This window comes from Coptis chinensis, chromosome 8, assembly GCF_015680905.1.
Source record: "Coptis chinensis isolate HL-2020 chromosome 8, ASM1568090v1, whole genome shotgun sequence".
NCBI lineage: Eukaryota > Viridiplantae > Streptophyta > Magnoliopsida > Ranunculales > Ranunculaceae > Coptis > Coptis chinensis.
In genome coordinates, this window is record NC_141463.1 from 26,812,376 (window position 1) to 26,831,189 (window position 18,814).

The following is an 18,814-nucleotide window of genomic DNA, read 5'->3' on the forward strand; positions in this document are numbered from 1 at the left end:
TTCTTGGAGGTGGCATTGGTGGCATTGGGTATGTTGTGGCCTGGCCTCAATGGAGCAACACTTTCTTGAGTTTGAATAGGTTCAGATGGCTAGGTTGTGGACCTTGTGAACTTCCAAATAAAAGTTCAGATGGATGATCTTGATTAGAAACACTTCCCCCCTCCTCCTACCCCAAAGCAGCCTCTTCCACCCCCATCCTCACTTGCAGTCCCTCTTGGCTCCCATCTCTGAGCATTTCTCCCCCTACCCCTACTTGCTTCTACCACCCTACTTCCTCTCCCACTTGCAGGAGATTGACTCCCCATCTTCACTTGCAGTCACTTGGCTCTCATCCTCACCACTTGTACCCCTACCCCTACCTCTAACACCTCTGCCTCTACCTCTTGCTGGCAAATCACCTTCAACAACTTGACTCCCATATTCACTTGTAGGCAGTTGGCTCTCATCCTCACCACTTGTACCCCTACCCCTACCACCTCTGCCTCTACCTCTTGCTGGCAAATCACATTCAGCAACTTGACTCCCATCTTGTGCATTGATTGGTCTGAGAAGAAAGGGGTTTGGGAGTGGCCTTGTTCTTGGTCTCCCAGGCCTTCCTCTTCCTCTATGAAATTCTCGGCAAAGAAATGCAATAAAGTGGCTTCTCATTGACATTATCTCCCACCTGACCTCCTTGACAACCTCCTCGGCATTATGCCCATAAACTTGGCACCTTGAAGTTTTCACCTCTTCTTCTATTCACCCTTTTCGCCTTTGTCTTTGTCCGATTGGTGGATAGATATACTCTTCTTGAGTAGGCTGTTACAAACACACTACTATCGATAACATACTACAACTATAATACCAAACATGAAATGGAGTGCAACTATACTTTACAATAGGCCATTCATCTTCATGCAAGTAAGGTACAATGTGACCCAAAGACAAGCTCTTTTGTAAGTTGCTGCAGAGAAATAAGGGCTACAATACCTAAAACAACACAAATGGAGGTATAATGATTCACGTAAAGACGTGAAAATGATTCACATAAATGACTCCACGTAAAGAAGAAGATAGAAATGACCCCTTCACAGGAAAAGACGGACATAAATGATTCACAAAAAGACATAAATGATTCCACAAAGATAGCAGAAATTATTCAAAAATGATTCATAGAAAGACGCCGGGACATAAATGATTTTTTAAAATGGGGGTTTAGTCAAATGCTATCCAACTTTGGGGGTTTAGTCAAAACGCTACCAAACTTTGGGGGTTAAGTCAAAATTCCCTTTTAAAAAAATGTAAAGACAGATGAAAAGGATTCACAGAAAGACGTAAATGATTCTGAAAGAGAAATTCAATGATCTTACTCAATCCATTGTTGCCTCCTTGGTTTAATGGCAGCTTACAAAGATGAAGGCAAAGGAATGCCGATTGACTTGCCATTCATGACAATCACATGTGTGTCTCTTTAAGTCCACATTCCACCATTTTCCAGTAAAGACATTAGTCACTAAAAATGTGCCTTCAATTGCTGAACCACTCACATTCAAATTTCCAATTTTGCTGCTAAGGTCAATAATAATATCCTTAACCCTTGGCACTAAATCATTATCATTCCATAGCTCACATTTCTCTTTCCTGTCATATAATAACTTCATTTGCAAGATCATCACTTGTGAAATCATTTTGACAATGGGTTTGTCCCTAGCCATCAATATATGACTATTCCATGCTTCTGAAAAGTTGTTAGACAAATGATCAGACTTACACACTTCATCAAAGTATGATCTTGCCCACAACCTTGGGTCTTCACCCATCAGATAGTCTTTTGCTCCACTGTCAAGCTTTTCCAGCTCATCCATCAGTTTTGTAAACTCTGACTCTGAATATGTTTTGGCAGCACTCCAGGCTTCAAGCTCAACTCCTCTGTACTTAGTTTTCATTGTAAATATAGTAAACTACTAACCAAGAATTCAAATATCTCGAAGCTTGAAGCCTTGATGTCGAAATTAGTTCATGTGGTGTGAAGTTGACCTTTTGAGTCAATACTGAGCTAGAATGTAGTTCTTATCATCAGCACATCTATTGGTACTCGTCAAAGCATTCAACCAAATCAGCCTAACTTTGGATGAATTCAAATGCAAGCAATGATGAAATTAAAAGAAATTGAAGTTACAGAGACACCGGAAGAGGGAGAGATAGAGTAAACCCATGAATCAAAATTCAACAATGAGAACTCAAAAAAGTTTTTAGCTTTCTCATTTATCCTCTAACGCAGCTTCTTGCCCTGGTTCTTCCACCAATTCTTTTTCCACATACTTGTCCTTCAATTCAGCTTCTTTCTCCAACTCCTTCATCGCCTCTTGTTCTGCGACTTTCTTTGCTCGAAGTATGGGCTCATAGTAATCAGGATGAGCTTCCATACACGTCTTCAAAGCTACAGTCACTTGATAACACTTTTCAGCAATGTCTTCTTTAACCACATTTGCATCAAGACAATTTTCCTGTCTGTTGCCAACTAAAACAGTTTCCACAGGTGAGATTTTGTGTTCATCAAATTCATCAACCAAACTATTTTGCTCCATATATCCTTCTTTCCTTTCGGTCCTTAAATCATTGCATAAAGATATAATTTCTATTTCTTTTTGGCAAGAATCTAATCATAAACCTTCTAGCTGCATCTCTAATTTCTCTTTACCATTAGTGTCATAGGTTGCCTCAGCTACACCAGAAGCATCACCTGCATTATATATCTCGACATTTGTTCGTTCTGCTCTTTGTGTTGTTTCCTCCGTACCCTCTTCAGGAACAATATACAGAATTCCTTCTTCCCTACTGAATGAATCAAGATCTGAGAAAGGCTCGCTTTTATGGTTTTCATCAACGGCAAAAAGAAAAACCATCCATCTCATTAATTCCTTGTGCTATGTACTTTTGCCCCTTAGCCAAAGATCTGGAGTTCCCTCAACTTCATCGGTTGCCTCTCAGAAACCGATACAACAACAACATCATCATGAGTTCCTTCGTCACGAAAATTTCTGAGCTATCGAAGAACACCCTCCCTTTCAATGTCTCCATCTACTTCACCTGCTACTTTTTCTGTTCCCTCTGGAACATGAGATTCCCAGGAAAAATCTTTATCATCTTCTCTGGATAAAACAGACCCCTAATCTCCTTCAGACTCTAACCTGATAATTTGAACGTACTCTGACAATCTCACAATCTTGTAAAGAGCCAGGACTCTCTTTGCCCATTCCATCAAACTGATTCGAAACCAAATTGTGAGCTTCCTACATTGCCCCTAACCAGCATCAAATGAGAATTTAATTATACATCAAATTCATACGTTACTGTCAAAGTTTTATGTACATATTTATCATGCGATAAAACTATCTTTACATCCACCTCCTTCTAAATGTAAACAAAATTAATAAAAGCATAAAGAGATATATTGTTAAGGATTAAGAAGAATAAGAAGAAGATAGGGGCATACCTTAAATCTCGATGGGATTGTTTTGGATTTTTTTTTTCAGTATTGGGTTTCTCTTGTTTTGTTAGAGAAGGGATTTGTTTTTATTTGTTTTCTTTTTTCATCAAATTGAGATAATAGGAACAGAGAGGTTGGGAGGTTTTTATTTGTGGACTTTTTGTTTTTTGGTTTATTTTCCCTAGCCTTCACAAACGTACGAACAATTGAACGTATGAACAATTGAAATGGTTGTGAATTTGCCTTTTTTTTTTTCTGCCGAAGGTGACGTGTCCATTTTTGAGAGCATTTTTAACTACTCAGTATTAACGGCATTTGATACACGACCATGACCACGTGGTCAAACCCGCCAATATATTTTTTTTTTAAAAAATGTTTTCTATAACCTCTCACACGCGAAAAACCCGCCAATATATTTTTTTTAAAAATGTTTTCTATAACCTCTCACACGCGAAATGAGGGAACCAGCCCAACAAAAGAGTCCGACCCCTCTATAATCGGGTACATGGATAGCATTTCTGTAACTGTTACAAATTTTATGACATCTGTCCACTTAAACAGTGCAATTAATTTATGTTGGTTTTCATTTTTGCTTTATTTTTTAAAGGTGATTTTGGACATACCCAACAAAACACTCCCGTACCCCAACTTTAAAATAAATAAATAAAACGATTTTAGACACATTTAGCTTCCTAAATTACTCTTATCAACTTTAAAATAAATAAATAAAATGATTTTAGATACATTTAGCTTCCTAAATTATCCTTATTTTTTATTAGGCGTACCCAATATATTTATTGACCAAAACAAGTCATTTCCTCTACGTGATTCAGTTGTAGATGAAAAAGACGGCGTTTTTTTTTTGCTTCTTCTCCAATAACCTTTTATTCTTTTATCTCATCAATAAACATGTAAACACTCACTTTTGATTTAAATCAATCATACCAAAGTAATGAGAATGAATACCAACCGAATGAGGTTGAAGAAAAAAAAAAAAATCAAAATCAAATTTTGACGAATGGACTATTATATTTTGGATTACTACAATTAACATATATGAAGAGAGTGATACAATAAAGCGGAGAAAGTGGTATGCCCCACCTCTTATTGATATTCAAATCAAAATATACCGATACAAGGGAATGGAACCATGGAGTCCGAGTAAAAGGACAATCAACGGTATGAAAAATTAAACTTCCCACTCTTGTATTACATTATTTTACTCTCAATATGTATGAAAGCTAGGAGGAAATCTAGAACCCGAAATCATGGTGTCACTGAGAGCTGTGTTTTCAAGTTTCTCTAGGGATTTGTTAGAGATGCAAGAAAATTGGGATTTTAATGTTGAACCCAAAATAATGAGGTGGTGAACCACGGAGTCTATCAACAGTGCAGATGATGGTTTAATTATTCTGTTTAGAGTTAACTTTTTGACAATCTCCATTTTCTATAACGTTGGACAAACTTTCATTTGATGGATTATTCTCTCATTAGGAACTCGTCTACTATGTATGGTCATAGTGCAGATTATCAATTGTTACTTCATCTTACATACCCTGTATTTTGAATTGTTTCTATGTTTTTCTTACTCGATTTTTTCATTTTAATAACATAATTGATAAAATGCAGATGTACGGGAGCACACTGCCTTGAACAACTTGTTTAGCTGTCTGTGGTTCAATGAGGTCAACCTATTTACACCAAGAGACCAGCTGAGCTTTAGATATGCTCTCTACAGATTAGGAGATTCATTCAAGCTCTTTATGTTTCCAAATTGCGAGTACAATTCTATCTTTTTGTTGCATAATCATACTAGGGAGCATTCTTCCAAGGTTGAATGGGTGAAAGATTTGAAAGAATTTAAAAAGAATAGCACCGGATTGATAGAGACAAGGGGTGGATTCGGCTTATTTACTTACCCTATAAATGTTACCTCAGTCGACCTCCCGCCTGTAACAAGAACATCCCAAGCAGGCTGACTTGTACTTCTATCAACTTTAGTTGTCTTTGGATTCGTGGTCTCGTGTCAATTTTCAACTGCTTGGGACAAGTAAGAAATGCAATATTCAGGAGAACATTCACCACCAAGGACTGAGTTTATGGACATGAGCAGATGGGCAGGATCTTATAGCGCACAGCTGAGGTTTTGTTTGCTATATGAGATGCCAAATATTTCTAATCTAGCCAGTGAGGCTGGTCCCCAAGTTGATGCTAGGATTCGCCTCATGATTTGGAATGCTGCTGAACTGTTTCAAATTTCCCAATGGATCAAATGGACCTTATTTGTTGGGGTGGAGGGGCTGGCTTGTTTACAAAGTCTAATTGTAGATTTTTAACTAGTGTTTGACTGTCCTTAGTCACCCTTTGTTAGCAAGACGCCAGTATGTGTAACATTTTGGTATGTTGTCAATTTTCGTTTTTGCTTTTATGAATGAGAAGTCTCTGTCACTGATGGACTTGAATTGTATTGTCCTTGTGTATGCTAAAATCATACTGGCATGTAACTACAAATTTGTAGCTTGGTTCATAAAGTTTATCATAATTTAGTGATGCTTTACGTTTATAGGCTAAGTTAGTGATAGCTTGGTTCTCAATGGATGTTGCTATCTGTTGAAAATGTGTAGACACAGTAGATGTCATTGTACTATCTTGCCAAATGAAACACATTATAGAAAATGAAAATGTCACAACGATACAGCAAGAGCAAGTAACAAAAATGGAATAATATCACAAGTTAACTAAGAGTGCCACAAGTAAGGGGTTGCTGCTTTAATTGAAACAGTATCGAACCGAAATACTACAAGTATACAAAAAATTTCTTACTACTGACAAATACAGCCAATTTGCTAAATAACTTCATGGTTCTCCTTGCCAATAGCACCATAGCAGCTTCCGAATGGAGAGTGGTCTGTGTGAACCAAGAATTCTTTATAAGTCTAAATTCTTTGTAATCTTACTTTCTGCTGATTCTGAATTCAAACTCTTGATTCCACCAGGAGACTGCAAACATCTTGGCCTGCCATTACGCATGCCAATAGTGTGTAGTTTTAGAACACATCAATATGGACTCCAACAGCTCCCCTTTCTTAATATGTGGCATTTGTGTTTGCAGTTTTAAGTTATGGACTCAACATTAGAACCTTCACCTACATTATGTATAGAATCCACACAAGGCTCATTACTAGTTCCACTAAATCGTTACGAGGCACAAAAGAAGAGAGACTGGAATACTTTTTTGAAGTTTTTGAAAAATCATCAACCCCCTTTAGTTTTGGAAAGATGTAGTGATGGTCAAGTTATTCAGTTTTTGAAGAATTTAAATCAGTTTGGTAATACTAGGGTGCATTTGTTGGACTTTCATTTTTATGGCAATCCGAATCCACCAGGGCCTTGTCATTGTCCATTTCAACAAGCTTGGGGTAGTGTTGATTCTATGATTGGACGATTGAGAGCTGCTTATGAGGAGAATGGTGGAATCCCTGAAACGAATTTGTTTGCTTCAAGATCTGTGAGTATGTATTTGAGGAAAGTAAAAGATGGTCAAGCTAAAGCTAGAGGGGATGAGCATAAGAAGAGAAAGAGACCCACAACAACAACAAATTCAACATCCACATCACCAGTGGGGATTTCTCAAGTGGTTCATGGTAGTGGTAATGGAGGGGGAGGCAGAAGAGGTGGGTCCCACGATATAGGTGGGGTTGTTACCTTTGATGATTTTAGTGAAGGGCAAGAAGTTGAGGTTACTAGTGAGGATGAAGGTTTCAAGGATTCATGGTAAACTGCCAAGATCATGAAACTTCCCCATAGAAAGACTAGGAGGAAGATTTTGATTGAGTATGCGAGGTTAAAGGTCGACAAAGAAGGATCAAAACTACTTCAGAACTTGGTTAGTCGCTCTGTAATAAGGCCACTACCCCCTCAAAAATCTAATCAGAGCTTCCACAAGTACCAAGACGTTGATGCTTTCAACAACGATGGGTGGTGGAAAGGGAAAGTCATCCTGGCTCATGAGAACTCGAGGTACACCGTTTACTTCCCGGATACGAAAGAGTTAATATGGGTGTGTTTGTTAAATTTTAACTCATGGAAAGGAAAGGAAATAAAATGGGTGGTCCACTATGGAATGGAATGGAATAGAATGGAAAGTAAATAATTTTAAATGGTATGTGTTTGGTAAACTAGGGAAAGGAAAGTAAAAACTAGGGAAAGGAATAATCATGTCTGTTTGCAAAAGCTATGGAAAGGAATAATTGTATTGTTGGGTCATGGGTGTATTAGTAGTAAGTCCTTATCTATCTATTTCCTTTCCTTTCCTTTCCACAAAATTTTCAGGGGTTAGCTAAAGACACAAAACCTTTTCCATTTGTTTCCATATGGAAAAGCCTATTTCCTTTCCATGGGTAAACAAACGCCTTAAAAACTATGGAAAATGTGGACCACTCTTATTTTCCTTTCCTTTCCATAATGTTTCCATCATAACAAACACACCCTATATTTTGGAGCTGAGGATTTGCGAGTTCATCATGAGTGGTGTGATCCAGGATGGGTTATGCCCCAATTCCAGGTATTATTTTATTTTAACCATCTTGTTTTATTTTTGTTTGTTTTGATTTTCGCAATTAGGTTTCGTCTAATTCATGCAGATTCCACTAATCCACTCACCAGCAGTAAATTAAGTTGCATTTACAACTATATTCGAGTATTTTAGCTTGTGCAGCATAGGTTTTGGTCAAATATGTTCTTACTAGGGTTGCTTACTTTATTGGTGATTGAAGAGTTCATATTAGGTTCTTATGGGTTTGTTCTCTTATATATTAGCACCCTTGACTTGTATTCTTTGCCTAGAGAAGGTTTGTATGTTTAGATCATTGCAATGACGATAACACCTTTCCTCCACTTCTATGACAGTATAGACAAACTTGGGCTGTAATGGTGCTTCAATAATAATTTGTTATTTTGATAATACCGATATGCACAATATTCCACCTATAAGAATTTATGATGTACCTTGATAATCTGTTTGTTCCTTGGGTGATATTATTGTTTCTTAGCCGTCCAGAACATTGGTTGAATTTGTGCAACATGAAGTGGGAATTTCTACAATTCCTTTAGCTATTAATTTTAAGGAGCTCATGAATTATCCGGGGAGGATTTTGCACATTTATACCCTTTTACACTGATTGAAAATGCAGTAATTAGAAACAAAGCAGAAACATAGGAAGTTTTATCAGCCACACTACTTATGACACCACATAAATTAGAATGTTTGTCTTGTTCATCACACTTATTACCGAATAGTAGGTCAAAACATATAAAACCACTGTGACCTGAAATCAACTAGATAGGCGTTTTCACGCATATCACGGATAACAGTTTGTCTCCCCAGCATTTCACACAACGCTGTACTTAACGCTGAGTAACAAGAGACTGCAAAGTTTGGTAAAGTTCGTTTGGGCAAGGTTCCATTTAAAAGACCATATTAAATTAAACAACTTTACAGTACTTATAACCGTTTGGTATTTCAAACTTTCTTCTCCCTCACTGATGACCTTCTCTCTTCTAGGAGCTCAACTTTACGCTTAAGATCACTTGTACTTATTTATGTAATACTTCTAGGATCTTGACTTAGCTGCAATTCAGTGCCACAATGGTCATTTTGTCCTATTTTTACCGATTTCCGTCTCACTTTTCCCTTCTTAAATGTCAACAAATACTTTGGGCAGACTAAAGAGAGCAACAAGAAGCATCCTGAGGATGCACAAAGAGATGTTCTCTATCAAAAGGAGATGCTTGCCAGGGGTGGCAGCAGCAGCAACAACTTTGGGAATCAGAATAAGCAAGAACATCCCATGGTGATAGCTCCGAGTTCTGCCTCACCAAGCCCTCAAGTGACCTTGCCTCTTCTGGCACCACTACAACAACCTCAATCCGAAGCAGAAAAGAAGAATAACAATAACAATGGTGGGAATTTGGAAGAGCATAAAACCAGTAAGAAACGGTTCTTGGAAGGAGGTGCATCATCCGCAGCATCAAAGAGAGTATGTATATATCTTCCTCATGTACTAATCTCATTTTATGGTAGCAGGTTCAACTTACAAAATACGTTGGCTTTACACCCTTAACATTTAGGTTGTGCCTTGCTCTATAGGCAATCCCTGGATATAATAATCCTTACATATGCTGATTAAGTCTGATTTCCATGGGTAAACTTAGTAAAGATAGATTGAATAGGGAAGGTGAAGTGAACTGGAAAGAAAAAGAGACGGCTGGGTAACGTAAGCACGATCTCCTTCCTTTTATTATTACATATACACTAATGTACACACTTCATAAAAGACTAAACTGCCCCCTAGTCTATTTAAGGTTTAACATCCTCTCTAAAAATTTCTTTCAACACACATGAGCATATGTAGAGTTACTAACATTATTAGTAAATATATATTAGTTTTTGTAGTGAGTGACTACATGAAAGTTAGGATTGCAGTAACTAGAAATGAAACTAAAACACATGAAATATTACAGCACATTTGTTAATGACACTTATACCAAATAACATGGGAAGACAAACTAAATGTAATTACAAATGAAAACATGGAAATTATGCAGGTGAAGCTGAAATCAATTTAACTTGGTGTTAGGAATGGCTGAAAAAAAAAGACTTAGGAATGGCTGAAAAGCAGAGGCACTCTTAGGAAGATCAGAGTAACACTTGATTAAAGATGTATGCTTATTAAAGTCGACTGTCTTATTCAACCTGATTCCCCTTGGTAGATTTGATTTTGAGACCACTTTCTAGAGATATTTGTTTGGACATGCATGTTGGTCATGCCAGTGTTAAGGAACGGTTGTATCATGTACACTCACTAATATTTTTAGGTGAGATATATTATTTTTCACGGTGATTAATTACTATTGAAACAGACAGATAGGAAAGATTATTAGCTAAGTTACATCAGCACAGATAGGTGTATCTATATTGGACACGGATACGAAATGTCTAACACGGTAAAATAACAAAATTTGAGGTAAATCACATACAATGTGTGTCTGATATGTGTCCGACACGGGCACGTGGATATCCGACACGGACACGTGGATATCAAAGGGGGTTCTTTTTAATATAGCACACTAGCCAGCATATCCCTAGATTCTCTAGATTTGTTTGTATTCCATTCCAAAATAACCTAGAGAATATCTTGTAAATATCCTAGAAGATATATTGTAATATCTTGTAAATATCATTTGCTATTTTATAAAAGGGACATAGGTATCTCAAGGAGAATACCGATTTACAATATTCTTGAGTCTTTGACATGGTATCGGAGCCCTTGTTTCAAAAAAAAAAAAAAAAAAAAAACATTTTTTTTCTTGTTTTCGTTTTCTTAGCATTGCGTGGTTTCGTTTTCTTGGCATTGTGGTTGAGCTTTTCACGACAGTCTAGGGGTTTCGTTTTCTTGGCGTTATTGTATTTTCTCGATATGTCTTGTGAGAAAAGTGATTTTATTTGCATTCGGCTCACTGGGAAGAACTATTCTGCCTGGACCTTTCGGCCAGCATTATTTTAAGGGGAAAGGAGCTTTTTTGGCCATCGGATGGCACTACCGCAGCCCACGATCTTTGTGAAAGAACCGGCCAAATTCACTTCTTGGGATACCAAGGATGCCAAAATTATGTCTTGGATCCTTGGATCTGTGGAACCCCAGATTCTTCTGAACCTGCGCCCCTACAAGATATAGCTCATGCAATGTGGACTTACTTGAAGACCATCTACCATCAGTTTAATACTGCCCGCCGGTTTCAACTTGAATTTGAAATGGGTAACTACTCTCAAGGTGCGTTGTCCATTGAAGAATTTTATTCTGGTTTTTCCAATTTGTGGGCAGAATATTCAGATATTATTTCTACAACTCTTCCTACTAATGGGTTGGATATTGTTCAACAAGTACATGAGGTTAGCAAAAGGGATCAGTTTCTTATGAAACTTAGGTCAGAATTTGAACCTGTGAGGTCTCAGTTAATGAACAAAGATCCCATTCCTTCTTTGGTTGTGTGTTTGGGGGATTTATTTCATGAAGAACAGAGACTACTCACTCGGGCCTCTATGGAACAAGGTCTGTCCTCCTCCTCAGTCGCCTATAGTGCTCAACATCGATCCAAGAGATGGGATTCAGCCACTACTCAATGCTTCAGCTGTAAAGATTTTGGCCACATAGCCAAAAATTGCACTAAGAAGTTTTGCAACTATTGGTCTGGTCACATCATCAGTGAGTGTCGGATCCGGCCACCAAGAAGGAAGGGTACTACTTATTCTGCGGTTGCTGATTCTGGTTCCCCTGCTCCTATTGTTCATGCTCATGCTGCCACATCCTCACCTCTCTCTCAGGATATGTTACACCAAATTGTTTCTGCACTCTCGGCTTTAGGCTTCTCAGGTAACAAAAAATCATCCTCTCAACCTTGGTATCTCGACTCGGGGGCTTCCAATCATATGACAAATAATTCAACTTCTCTTCAGAATCTCAAATCCTATGTTGGTCCTCTTAAAATTCACACGGCAAATGGTAGCTCTCTACCTATTACTGCTGTGGGTGACATTTCTCCCATTATAAAAAATGTCTTGGTTTCTCCCCAATTATCTACGAATCTGATTTCTGTTGGTCAGCTTGTTGATAATAATTGTAATGTGATTTTTTCTTCGTTTGGTTGTGTGGTGCAGGATCAAATGTCACAGAAGACAATTGTGAAGGGTCCTAAGGAGGGGCGACTATTTCCATTGGTCATACATCCCCAATCTAGTTCTTTCATTTCTACATGGTCTTCTTTTTGTACTAGTTTTAATTTGCGTCCTGAGGATTGGCATCGGCGCCTAGGCCATCCTAATCCTCGGGTACTTCATACATTGTTTCAATCTGGTTTTCTATACAATAAAAACTCTGTTTCCCTTGATTCGTTGTCTTTTTATTGTTCTTCTTGTAAGCTAGCTAAGAGCAAAAGTCTACCTTTTCTCAATCTGGGTTCACATGCTTCTCAGCCCTTTGATATTGTGCATAGTGATGTATGGGGAATTTCTCCTGTCATCTCTTATGCACAATACAAATATTTTGTAACCTTCATTGATGACTATAGTAGGTTTACTTGGATTTATTTCTTGCGTGCTAAAAGCGAGGTTTTCTCAATCTTTAAAAATTATCTTGCACTCATTAACAATCAATTCAATTCCTCTATCAAGAGTCTTCGATCTGATTCAGGAGGCGAATATCTGTCAAATGAGTTTCAACACTTTCTTCAAGAACAAGGCATTTTTTCTCAACGATCTTGTCTAGCTACTCCACAACAAAATGGAGTGGTTGAACGTAAGACAGACATTTTCTTGACATGGTTCGGGTTTTACTTCTAGAATCCTCTATTCCTCCTCATTTTTGGTGTGAAACTTTATCTACTGTTGTTTATCTCATAAATAAACTGCCTACTCATGTGCTTGATAATGTTTCACCATATTTTCATTTATTTGGGAATCATCCTCGTTATTATAATCTGCATACATTTGGTTGTGTTTGTTTTATTCATCTTCCCCCGCATGAAAGAACTAAGCTTTCTGCTCAATCTGTGAAATGTGCATTTCTTGGTTATAGTTCTCATCAGAAAGGTTTTTTATGTTATGATCCTGACGCTCATCGTTTACGCATTTCACGACATGTTGTTTTCTTTGAAAATCAAAAGTTTTTTCTCTCTCATGCGGATCCTGCGCCTTCTATATATTCTATTCTTCCTAATTTTTCCACCCCTGCTATTCCTACAAATCGATTTCAGCCAGGTCTAGTTTATACTAGACGCTCTCGCCCCTTGATTACTCCTTCTCCGGTCTGATTCTCCTGTGACGATTGATCCGGCACCCTCTCTGGCAGTTGTTCCTAGACGATCTACCCGAGTTTCTCATCCTCCCCGATTGGTATGGTTTTTCCTCACATATTTCCATGACTGCCACTCTCTCCTCTATTTCCAAATCCTAATTCTTATAAAAGCGGTGGCACATGAATGTTGGCAACAGGCCATGCAAATTTGAACTTCGGCGCGCTTGAGCAAAATCAAACGTGGGATGTAGTACCTTGTCCTTCCTTGGTGAATCCTATTGGTAGTAAGTGGGTGTTTTCTGTTAAGCTTCGCTCTGATGGTTCTTTGGAACGTTACGAAGCTCGATTAGTAGCCCTGGGCAACCGACAAGAGTATGGCATAGATTATGATGAGACATTGGCCCCTGTTGCCAAGATGACTACAGTTCGGCTTCTTCTTGCCTTGGCTGCCTCACATTCTTGGCAGTTACACCAAATGGATGTTAAGAATGCTTTCTTGCATGGGGATCTTAAGGAAGAGATTTACATGAAACTTCCTTCTGGTATGGCACTTCCTACCCCTAACTCCGTTTATAAGCTGAAACATTCTTTGTATGGTCTTAAGCAGGCTCCCAGGGCATGGTTTGAAAAGTTTCGCAACACACTACTCGGGTTTTCATTTACCCAAAGTCAATATGATGCATCCTTATTTTTTCACAAGAGTAAAGATGGCATGGTCTTTCTATTGGTGTATGTGGATGATATTATCATCTCGGGTTCAGATGTGACACTTATTACGAAGCTACAACAACATTTACATACAGTATTTCAGATGAAAGATCTTGGGGCACTCACTTATTTTCTTGGTTTAGAGATTCACTCTCAACCACACGGGTTGTTTCTTATTCAACACAAGTATACACAAGATCTGGTCCACCTTGCACGGCTGGAAGACACCACTTCAGTTGATACTCCTCTTGAAGTGAATGTAAAATTAAGAAAGGATGAGGGTGACCTTCTTGATGATCCTACCTTATATTGACAATTAGTAGGGAGTCTAATTTATCTCACTATTACTAGACTTGACATTTCTTATGCAGTTCATACTGTTAGCAGGTTTATGGTTTCACCACGACATCTTCACATGGTAGTTGTTTGTCGGATTGTACGGTATCTTTTGGGGACTCTCCATTGGGGATTATTTTTTCCACATGGCAAAGCACTCAATCTAGTATCATACGTTGATGCTTTGACAGGCGAGGGATGTCCGATTCTCGACGATCTACAAATTTGGATGATGCGCTTTTTTTGGTGATTTGCTTATTTCATGGAAATGTAAGAAGCAAGATTGTGTGTCAAAATCATCTAAGGTGAATATCGGGCCATGTCGGTCTTACGCGCACAAAAGTGGTCCGGCCGTGGGATTCTCTCTGAGTTAGGTTTTCCTCAAAGCAACCCAACCCCCCTCCATGGCGATAATACTAGTGCTATACAGATTGCTGCAAATCCAAGGTTTCATGAGAGAACAAAACATATAGAGGTTGATTGTCATTATATCTGAGATGCCTATGAAGCAAAGGTTATTACTCTGCCTCACATTCCTACCGAACATCAGGTCGCTGATCTTTTTACTAAGGCAATGACAAGACAACGACATCAGTTCCTTGTTAGCAAATTGATGCTTGTTGACTCACCAACATCAATTTGAGGGAGGGTATCAAAGGGGGTCTTAATATAGCACACCAGCCAGCATATTCCTAGATTCTCTAGATTTGTTTGTATTCCATTCCAAAATAACCTAGAAAATATCTTGTAAATATCCTAGAAGATATATTGTAATATCTTGTAAAAATCATTTGCTATTCTATAAAAGGGACATAGGTATCTCAAGGAGAATACCAATTCACAATATTCTTGAGTCTTTAACAGTGGATACTTATCCGACACAGATTTGTTTCAAAATACGGCGGGTCCATGTAACCTAGATTATTAGCCACGCTGCTCACGAGAGCAAGTAAAATAGAATTTTTGTTTTGTTCATTACACTTATCACCAAAAGTAAGTCAAAACGTATAAAACTACTCGGACCATTCTCTATAAAGAGGTATAGCAGTCAGCCTCTCTGTCACTTTTACGCTATACGCTATTGCTATAACTAAAGCTGAGGCTCGAGAATGCAAAGCTTGGTAATTTCAATTGTTCAAGTTTCCATACCAAAGATTATAAAAAATTAGATAATTATAGTATTTATAGTGCCGGCCCTGATGCAAAGCCACCCAAGCGGTGGCTTTGGGCCACCAACTCTAAATATATAAGATAGGGCCACATTATTGTTAACAGGAAACCTTTACAGTATAGACTTTCCACTTCATTAAGACAAAAATGTCAACCAAAATTCAGGAAAAACACACACGATCATCTTTTAATCAATTAATCTGAGAACTCAACTCCATACAAACTCGTTTTACAATCCTTACCCCACTAGTTACAGACAAACAAAAAGAAAATCTACTTGACCTCATTCTTATATTTAAAAAAAAATAAAAGAAAAACCCAAATTTTCATTTAAAAAAATAAAAAATCATTTTCAAAGAACAAAGTCACTCGGCTCTTTTTTGGACTATTAGTCTATTGTCTTATTCATTTCATTGTTTCGCATATAGGGCCACATTCTATTGTGATGTTTTGGGCCACTAAAAGGTCAGGGCCGGCACTGAGTATTTATAACCCTTTTTATTTTAGAACTTCCTCCGTTTCCGCTTTGACGGTAATAGGAGCTCGACTTTATGCTTAAGATCACTTGTGCTTATCTAATGTACTTTCATCTGCTCGTAGTTTATTAAATATGACCAACCTGATGATATTATAATATGGACGGGAAATACAGAATCAACTTCTCACCTTTGACCCAGTAGAAACGTAGCGCTAATTGTTTGATACGTCCTCCTTGAACGCCGTATTGTGAACCCTTGATGCTCTAAAGATAATTCCATTGTTATTATACATGAGCCATGCAACTCTGACTGTATTCAGGTCCATGTTTAAGTAAAAGGTTGACACACTTGGTTTGAACTATATAATCTCCATAGCGATTACTTTCTAGTTTCTCATGGGAGTAGTAAAATTGCACTTTAGTCTTTATTTCATTGTAGAAAACAGCTGAGCCAAGGTTTAGCACTGGAACAAAAGTAGAAGTTAGCCTTCCTGATAAACATTGTTGTGGTGTTTGGTTCCCAGCAACAGTAATCAAGTGAACGAAGAATAAATTATACTTTGTCCAGTGTAATAGCTTGAGACTAAGAGGGTGTTTGGATCCTATTTATTTATTGCCAAAAAGTGTTTATTAGTGAAAAAATATTTTTTGAAAAAATAAATGTGTTTGGTTTGTATTTAAAAAAAAAATAGTTTTTCATTCAAAAAACATTTTTTAGTCTCAAAAACTTGTTTTATGATAATTAGGTAAATTTTGTTTTTCAAGTTAAAAAACTATTTTTCTTTGAAGGAAATATTTTGGGTGTTAAAAGGAAATGAACTCCCCAAATGTTTTAGACTTTAGTGATTTATGCCACAATATGCCAAAATATATCGAGAAACATAGTGCAAAATTTGATTTGATAAAATAGTTTTTAAAAAAAATCACAACCAAACATGTTTATTGAAAAACTGTTTTTAGAATAAATATTTTTTCATAAAAATGTTTTTTAAGAAAAAATGATTTTTTGAAAAAATGAGAACCAAACACCCACAAAGTGTTGCAGCTGGACTTTTGAAAGATGTTGTGCATGCTAAAACATATTCGACCGTTGCCTCCTGCAAAATTTGACGGGGATGTTTTTCATGTGTCCGATAAAGTGGATGTTTTTTTTTTTGGCTGGTGGAGCGGAGTAGTTACTGAGGTTCTTGCTAATAAGCGGTGCATGGTCCACTCCTGTCGTCATAATAATAGGAGGGCATTCAATCAAATTGAGCTAAGGTGCCATATGGAACGGATCAATGAGGAATGGATTCAGCAATTTACGGTATAAAATTTTGGTCTATTTTGATCTTATACTTGTATAAAACGAATGGGCTAACCTACAGTAATCTTTCATTGCTTCCCAGAATAACCACTGTTAGATATCAATATAACAAAACAAAGCTGTTTTCTGACTCGTGGCTGGGATTCCATCCAAAGGTCAGGACGCGCTATAGTGAGTGTGTGCAAGATTAGAAATTAGCACCGATTATATAATTGAAAAGTTCCCTTATTAATTAGGGATAATTATATCAAGTCTCAAAACCCTTCGTATCCCGCTCTTCTTCTCCTTCAGCCCTCTATCTTTCTCGAATCACCATTAGTACTTCTCTTTCTGTATTCCACTCAGATACTTTTCTTATCTCCTCTATTATTTCGTGTAAATTTTTTTTGTTTCTTGAATCACGTCAAATTGATGCCGAAGATGACCATAGCTAGCAACCTCTGGTCGGACTTGGAGCCCAAAAAAGGACCAGTCATTTCGTCTTCTTCTTCCATTTTTCCCCATTGCAATAGGTCTCTCTGAAAATTTCTAAATTCTTTATTGTCCCAATGATTTTTAAGAATTCTTTCATGCAGGTTTTGAAAACGCCTATATCATGGACATGCTTGGGTGATTTTTTAATGGATCAGGGAAACCTATTGATAATGGACCCCCCATTCTACCTGAGGCTTACTTGGATATCTCTAGGCTTACTTGGATATCTCTGGTATGTCATAATTCTTATGCCATCAGGAGTTTGTTATCTTTAGATATATATTATAGCTGTACCCTCTTGGCTCTATTTTTTTAGCATTGACAGAGTCTCCAATATTTGTAAAACTTTTTGACTAATTACTAAAAAGTAGAAGACTAATATGAAACAATTTTTTCTAAACTCTATTACTAATTAGTAAAAAAATATGATATAAAGAAGTAAACAATCCTATCTAGATTTTCATAGATTCTCCAACTTTTCCTAAACACTATAGCTAATTATGAAAAAATATGAGACAAAAAACTAAATTGCTAAAAACAATAATTTCCACCGAAAACGATTTTCCTAAAACTCTTACGCTAGGAAGAATAGTTTCCACACTAATCTTAGGTGAAGTTTAACATAACAAAGTTTTTTTTAAAAAAAAAAAGACAATGAAATAACGAAGGAAAAAATAAATTGAGTTGCCTGAACATTTAGTTTCTACATTTGTTAACTACACATGTGACTGGGACAAAAAGGAAAAATAAAAGTCAACTAATCATAAAATAAGTAACAGTGTACACTCAAAACTAAGCGGACAACAAATAAAATTGTATTGTTTGCACTATATGTCTATATGGGCCTAAACAAATAAAGTTGAATAGATTTAATGCATCATCCACTTTGGGATTTAGACATTTAGTCATCGTTAAGGATTTCAAAAACCATAGTAATTACGACAAATTTCTGAATTTATAAAAAAAATTCAACATTATAATGTAATTTCTAATTTTATAATATACCAAACCAAAACAAATTA

The 18,814-nt window shown here is 37.1% G+C and overlaps 2 protein-coding genes and 1 long non-coding RNA gene across 3 annotated transcripts; 2 read left to right on the forward strand and 1 right to left on the reverse strand.

Moving 5' to 3' along the window:
* Positions 1-1,373: 1,373 nt before the first annotated feature.
* LOC147480818 (uncharacterized) lies at positions 1,374-1,925 on the reverse strand. Its single transcript, XM_086578752.1, has one exon. The coding sequence runs from the start codon at positions 1,923-1,925 to the stop codon at positions 1,374-1,376; it is 552 nt and encodes a 183-aa protein (XP_086434878.1).
* Positions 1,926-4,537: 2,612 nt separating this feature from the next.
* LOC147480819 (uncharacterized) lies at positions 4,538-6,032 on the forward strand. Its single transcript, XR_015204387.1, has 2 exons — positions 4,538-4,648; positions 5,099-6,032. It is a non-coding gene; the product is annotated as an uncharacterized LOC147480819 (long non-coding RNA).
* Positions 6,033-7,753: 1,721 nt separating this feature from the next.
* On the forward strand, positions 7,754-12,415 carry LOC147480820 (uncharacterized). Its single transcript, XM_086578179.1, has 4 exons — positions 7,754-8,033; positions 9,193-9,511; positions 11,024-11,901; positions 12,186-12,415. The coding sequence occupies exons 3-4, from the start codon at positions 11,214-11,216 to the stop codon at positions 12,221-12,223; spliced, it is 726 nt and encodes a 241-aa protein (XP_086434305.1). The 5' UTR covers positions 7,754-8,033; positions 9,193-9,511; positions 11,024-11,213; the 3' UTR covers positions 12,224-12,415.
* Positions 12,416-18,814: the final 6,399 nt, after the last annotated feature.

What these genes read in the sequence shown, in the direction of transcription:
- LOC147480818 (XM_086578752.1), bottom strand. Translation starts at nt 1,925, where the DNA reads ATGAAAACTAAGTACAGAGGAGTTGAGCTTGAAGCCTGGAGTGCTGCC.
- LOC147480820 (XM_086578179.1), top strand. Translation starts at nt 11,214, where the DNA reads ATGTGGACTTACTTGAAGACCATCTACCATCAGTTTAATACTGCCCGC. An exon ending in CTCGGCTTTAGGCTTCTCAG is followed by an intron (nt 11,902 to 12,185) that starts GTAACAAAAAAT and finishes TGTGTGGTGCAG; the next exon opens with GATCAAATGTCACAGAAGAC.